The 6190-nt window shown below is 53.9% G+C and overlaps 1 protein-coding gene across 1 annotated transcript; it reads right to left on the reverse strand.

Moving 5' to 3' along the window:
* Positions 1 to 3468: 3468 nt before the first annotated feature.
* On the reverse strand, positions 3469 to 5668 carry LOC119269036 (gibberellin 2-beta-dioxygenase 3). The gene is made up of 3 exons (XM_037550784.1): positions 5154 to 5668; positions 4707 to 5052; positions 3469 to 4120 (listed from the first exon to the last, which is right to left on the reverse strand). Exons 1-3 carry the CDS (start codon positions 5546 to 5548, stop codon positions 3881 to 3883), a joined length of 981 nt encoding a protein of 326 aa, XP_037406681.1. The 5' UTR covers positions 5549 to 5668; the 3' UTR covers positions 3469 to 3880.
* Between the last annotated feature and the right edge of the window lie 522 nt (positions 5669 to 6190).

The following is a 6190-nucleotide window of genomic DNA, read 5'->3' on the forward strand; positions in this document are numbered from 1 at the left end:
CATGGTATAGTATGCTTATCAATTAAGAAAAGAGAAAGAACTAGTGACGAAAGACTAAGAAAGGGACGACTACTGCCATTGAGCAATGGATTTTTTTTTTCAAATGTTGACAGTTGCCAAATTAATTAGAAGAAGATATTACAAGAAAATCCAAAAGGAGAAAAGCACCGCAAAAAGGCAAGTGCAAAAAAGAATCATGCACCAGCTTAGACTGATGATGACTGCGGTGCTAGTGAAGTCTCAAAAAATGCTGCCGCATGACCACCATTCGAAGGGGGAGGGGTGGAGCAGTGGTTGTAAGGGCATGGCCAACGCTACATGCTGGACCGCTCCCCGAGCTGCCGCATCGGCTCAATCAGTACATCTCAAACAAAAGGTGATGTTTACAGAGGCAAACGGGATCTTGTAGAGGACCGAGTTCCTCATTAACAAAGGTGTTTGAAGGGTGATGGCTGAGGCACTACATGGTATATTGTGCTTATCAATTAAGAGAAGAGAAAGAACTAGTGACAAAAGACTAAGAAAGGGACAACTGCTACCATTGAGCAATGTTTTTTCTTCAAATATTGACAGGAGAGCTGCCATAGAAGAAGGTACTACAAAAACAGCCTCAAAGGAGAAAAACACCACAAAAAAGGCAAGTGCAATAAGAAAAGAAAGAAAGAAAAAGGCCCGTCGACACCACCACAAACCCATGCTCCACCATCAATCGTGCACACCATCGGAATCCATCGACATGGTCTCCAAGGTGACGCCTCCAAGAAGGAACCAATGTCAAGGACACCATCGTCGCCCGATCTGGCAAGGCCTGATTTTAGGTGTACAACCGGAGACCTCAAGCCATAAGAGAGGAAGAGCAACGAGCTACACAGTGGTACATCTAAGGAGGAAGACGACATCCAAGGACACCGTTACCGTCCGCACCAGGTCAATGCAAGATTTTTCATCCCGAGCTGAGTCTTCCACCTACAATCCTAGGATCCGAGGCCGCACCAACGTCGCCGGGGTGTGACGAAATCAAGCACGCACTACTAGAAATGGATTGGTCGTCGCCGCACGCAGGAAATTGGCGGAGCCACACCAGCCTGACGGAACCGCACCACCGCACGCAGGACCTGGCAAGCCATGCAAGATATGGCCCACCTTTACCTCTTTGCGCAGAACTAGGCAAGTGTCTGCACCGCGGCGCACCGGAATAGTCTAGGTAGCACTGGAACTAGCCGGCCTGCACCACCGCGCGCCGCACCTAGGCGAAATCCAAGCCAAAACTAACTGGCCTACACTGTCGCGCGCATGATCGAGATTATACTCGCTGGATCTGGTCTGCCAAGCCTCCTCTAGACCCACGCACGCATGCTGGACGACGCCCGCCGCTCAATGGAGCCGAGCGTGGCCACGCTTGAAGGAAGAGCCCGCCCAGCTTGCGCCGGCACCAACTTCCTCACACCGATCTACACCTAGCATGCGTCGGAGACAATGAGGACGGGGTCCTGTACCAGGGGTAGCTAACGACTAGGAGCCCGACCTCATCGGCCAAGGGGCCCATCAGGCCCAGGATGCGGTGGAACCCTAGGAGACGAGGACGGCCTTCATGATCCCCAAGACTAGAGGGCGGCAATGCCCCAGGTTGCATCCGCCTTGTAAAACCCTAGACCTCTCTTGCCCCAGGTCTAGGGTACCTATTGATCATCTATCCACATAGAGAACTCTCGGTAGCAATCTCATACACCATTGTAATTCCTCGCATGAGGTATCCCTTCATTATGAATCATCAAAACTAGTAGGATATAGGGTATTACTCTCCGGAGGCCCGAACCTGGATAAACCCCTCGTGTGACCTCCGACCCATAACTTCTAGCTACGCTTGGACCACTACCGAGATATCTGACGGGAATTCACTCTGCCAAACAACATCCAGGTCGCCATGCAACAGGGCCCACATCAGGACCGCCATGCCCCCTAGGACCAAGGCCAACTACCAGTAGAACTGCGATGTAAATCCTCGACGTGCCAGCAAAGGTGGCACCCGACAGTCGTTACCGCGCCCCTGGTTAGGCAGCAGAAATGTCGGCCCGCCGAAGCCCAGACTGGGCCCAACGACCGCAATCACCACACAAACGCGTCGCACTACCGCCAGACCGCGTGCTCCACTGTGCCGCAATGCACCTCCGCGTCGCGCCGCACTGCGCCATCCGGGCGCGCCTATGAGCGCCTAGCCGACGCTGCAACATCCAGCTCTACCAAAAAGCAAAGCTGCCTTGTACAACCTGCCTCGCGGGTGGGAAAGGGTAGGGCCACCGCCACCGTGTAGGCTTTGCCTGGCGGCGATGAGGAAGGAGGGGTGGCGGCAGGTTGGGGTAGTGGCTATGGTTTACACCCGAGCAGCCCGCAGGTGGTGCTACCCCCATAGCCCATGCCCCAAGTAGATCAGCATGTCTGAGGACCCAATTCAATGTACTAAAGTTGTACTCCCTCCGGTCCATTTTACTCCCCATATTAAATTTGTGTCAAGTCAAACTTTACAAAATTTGACCAAATTTATATTAAAAAGTGTCAACATCTACAATATCAAATATGTATACTATGAATTTAATTTCATAATGAATCTAACTATATTTATTTGGCATTGTGAATGTTAATACATTTTTCTATAAGTTTGGTAAAAGTAAAGATATTTTGACTTCGGACAAAACTTATATGCGAACTAAAAAGGACCGGAGAAAATACTAAATCAACGACACTTATTTTGAAAGGAGTGAGAAGTACTCTACTAGCAACAGCAGCGAAAAACTTGGGCGTGCAACTAAAAATCCGCGTGGCCCCTACAAATCCATGACTCGAGAAGAGAGAAAAAGATGTCACAAGCAACGTGTAGCGGATCAGCAGCGGTAAGCGGCACCGGCGGGCAGGCCATGAGTTCCGGTGGCACGGCGGGCCCCCGCTGGTGCAGGCCCGAAATTCTCCGTCAATGGACCCCGTCGGACCGGGCCTACCAGGATTCGTAATGCCAACGAGCTGCTGGCCTGCCAGCAATAAAGGCACCAATTCATTTTGGCAATTGAAGTCAAGACAGACAGAGATCTCCATCACCGCGCGTTCAAGCCGCACGCTACGAAAGACTGTTGAAAGAGCGAAAGGGAAACGCTGGATCATTGGCAGGTTAAACAGAAGGCCCACGTGTACACACGACTACGCTACGGGCACTACAATTACAGCTATCGGAGGTACAGAAAACAAGAGCATAATTGGTTTGCTACCAATATTTAACTTGCCAAATGTTAGCACTGTCAACTATTGGCAATACCGAGACTTGCCAACTATTGGCAACTTTATGTGAGAGAGGCAAAATAACTCGTAGCCAACCAAATAGTTGCCAATATTTAACACAATGACAAATATTGGCATGCCAATTTTTGGCAGCAAACCAATTATGCTTCAAGATCGAGGCCAGATACTGCCACTCATGAATTTGGGAAAAGATCAGAAGATCACTTTGATGCCACCCTCTGCTAGTATATCTGGTTCACACTAACTGTTCATCAAGTCAACTTATCTGTTCATTGTTCGTCCGGCATTCCCGAAGAGGAAAGGCGGGTTTTAGCAACTATGAACACACACGTCACACGTACACGCACACGCACGCAAAAAGGATCTACTACTTACTAGCTACCTCCGCAGCTCTACTGCTGCATGTGAATCTTGAAATCATCTTCTTTTAGCCCTGTTTCTTTTTCTTTTCTAGTACAGTAGTAGCTTCCGCCCTCTTCATCTTCATCGATCATGTGGGAAATACTACAAGCCACGGCAGAGCTAGCTAAGCTAGGTAGCTGGCTGGGTTGGTAAAAGCTGCTCGTTGAGCGGGCCCAGGCGGCAGGCGAGGCTACCTGTGGAAGTGAGCCAGCCTGTTGTCCCCGAGCCTGGAGTTGTAGGCAGCCTTCTTGTACTCGCCCCATGTGAAGTCCTTGTACAGGCTCTGCTCGCCCGCGCCCAGCAGCTGCGGCAATGGTGCAATCCTCTGTGTCATCGCTGGCCCTCCAAAGTAGATCATGGAAACCCTAGACTTTAGGCTGTTGGCCACCACCCTGTGCTTCACGCTCTTGAACCTCCCGTTCGTCAGCACCTATATATACACACACATCCATCCAAATATTAGAAAAAAAAACTGTAGTATGTGGGATCAAGGCATACTACATACGATACGATACGATTCGTAGGCAGCAAGCACACATGTGGCAATCACAGTAGATGCCATCCATGCAGCAACCACGCGAAGCTCATGTGCGTAAACGGATTTATACCGATGTGGCGAATATGCGATGGGCCGGCAGCAGTTATTTGGTCCAGGGAGGGAGCCACCTGCTCCTGCTTCTGCCGTGGCTGCCGTACCGACGCGCATCACAACCATCTCTTTCTTTCTTTCGTTTTCTCGGTTTATTTATTTATTTTACTACGGTTTTTTGTTAGTTGCTCGGGGTGATAGGACGTTCTTCGTTTTTACTGGCGATGATGCGAACCAAACGATGGCTCTGCGTGCTACTAGTGCACTATCTCCAATTTGATCATGCCTCACGTCATTTTGGTAAAGCGCACAGTGCGAATCGTTTTAGTAGAATAGTATAAATGTGCTAGTAGTAGTAGAAAAAGAAACAGGTCAGCGCGTGCACGAGAAGGCGTCACGTGTCGGGGTGAGGAACGGGCGGGCATACCTGCAACGAGTCGCCGACGTTGACGAAGAAGGCGTCGCGGTCCGAGGGCACGGACACCCACTGCCCGTTCTGGAGCGCGATCTGCAGGCCGGACGTGCCGTTGGAGCGCAGCACCGAGATGAGCTGCGGGTCCGTGTGCTCGCCGAAGCCGGTGGCGCTGCAGCCCAGCCCCTGCAGCGCGTGGCACGGCGGGTAGTGGTTCACCCGGAACACCTGGTCGCTGCCCTCCGCCGTCACCATCGCGCTCAGCGCGTCGACGGGCGCAATGCCCAGCCCCTCCGCCATCGCCTCCATCACCCGCACCGCCACCTTCCGCACCGCCGCGATGTACTCGTTCAGCGCCGCCCTGCAAACACACGCCATGCGTGTAACGTAAGCACTCGGTGAGACCAACCAGACACGCGTCGTTCGCGCGGGCACCGCAGGCAGCAGCCATTTTGAACGTACCGGAAGAGCGCGCAGGACGGGACGGCGCAGGCGGCGGAGAGCGACGCGGCGTCGACGGCGAGGAGCAGGTACTCGAGCCACCCCATGTCGCCATTGAGCCCGATGCGCTTGCTGCCGTAGCCGAACGGGTAGGCCGGGCCGGAGCGGTCCTTGTCGGCCTGCGGCAGCGAGAAGAACCTGACGGCCTCCGACTCGAGCCTGTCCATCGTGTCCGCGGGCACCCCGTGGTTGACGAGCTTGAAGAAGCCGAAGCGCTCGCACGCGTCGGCGATGGCCCGCGGCGCGCCAGGGCTGGAGAGGTCGACGACCGGCATGCCGGAGAAGTTGTCCCCGGGGTCGGGCGACCTGAGGAGCGGGATGTGATCGACGGCGGGCGAGCCGGCGAGAACCACCATGGCCAATATATGGTATGTGCGATCGAGGGAGGTGAGGAGCGGAGCAGAGCCGCCGTGGAAAGAAAGAAAAGAAACAGAGGCGAGCGAGCGGGCGGGCAGAACAGGGGAGATGCTGTTGCCACTGAGTTGGAGTGTGTGTGTGGGGGAGGCCGCGGGGCATATATATATAGAGGAGGGGAGAGGCGATCGGGGAGGAGCGGCGCGCGGTGGGGGCAGGGCAGGGGAAGGGCCAACTGACAGTGGGAAAGGAGGAGGAGAGAAGAGATGAATCGGGGCGAGGGCGATGGGGTTGGTTGGCTCGCTGCTTCATCGCATCCGGCCTCGCAGATGGTTGGGGGAATGCCCCGCTCATGTCGCGCCCTCCTCTTTTCTCGCTTGCTGGTCTGTGGTGGCAATGGAGCCAGGCGATCGTGGCGGGGTCTCAGACGTGTCCCCAGGAGATCCACCGGCCCCGCCTACGGCACCCATGCCGCCAGGGCTTCGCGCCCATGCTCTATTTCCCCCATCTCATCTCACCAAATCTCCTTGCGGTAAAATCTCGGGCGACCGTCGCTGGCAAAGGTTGTGCCAAATCACCTCCGTTGTCGATCGTCGTCGCTACAACTCCATTTGGCAAATGACATGTTTGATCGGCGATGGAGC

This window comes from Triticum dicoccoides, chromosome 3A (assembly GCF_002162155.2).
Source record: "Triticum dicoccoides isolate Atlit2015 ecotype Zavitan chromosome 3A, WEW_v2.0, whole genome shotgun sequence".
Classification (NCBI taxonomy): Eukaryota; Viridiplantae; Streptophyta; class Magnoliopsida; order Poales; family Poaceae; genus Triticum; species Triticum dicoccoides.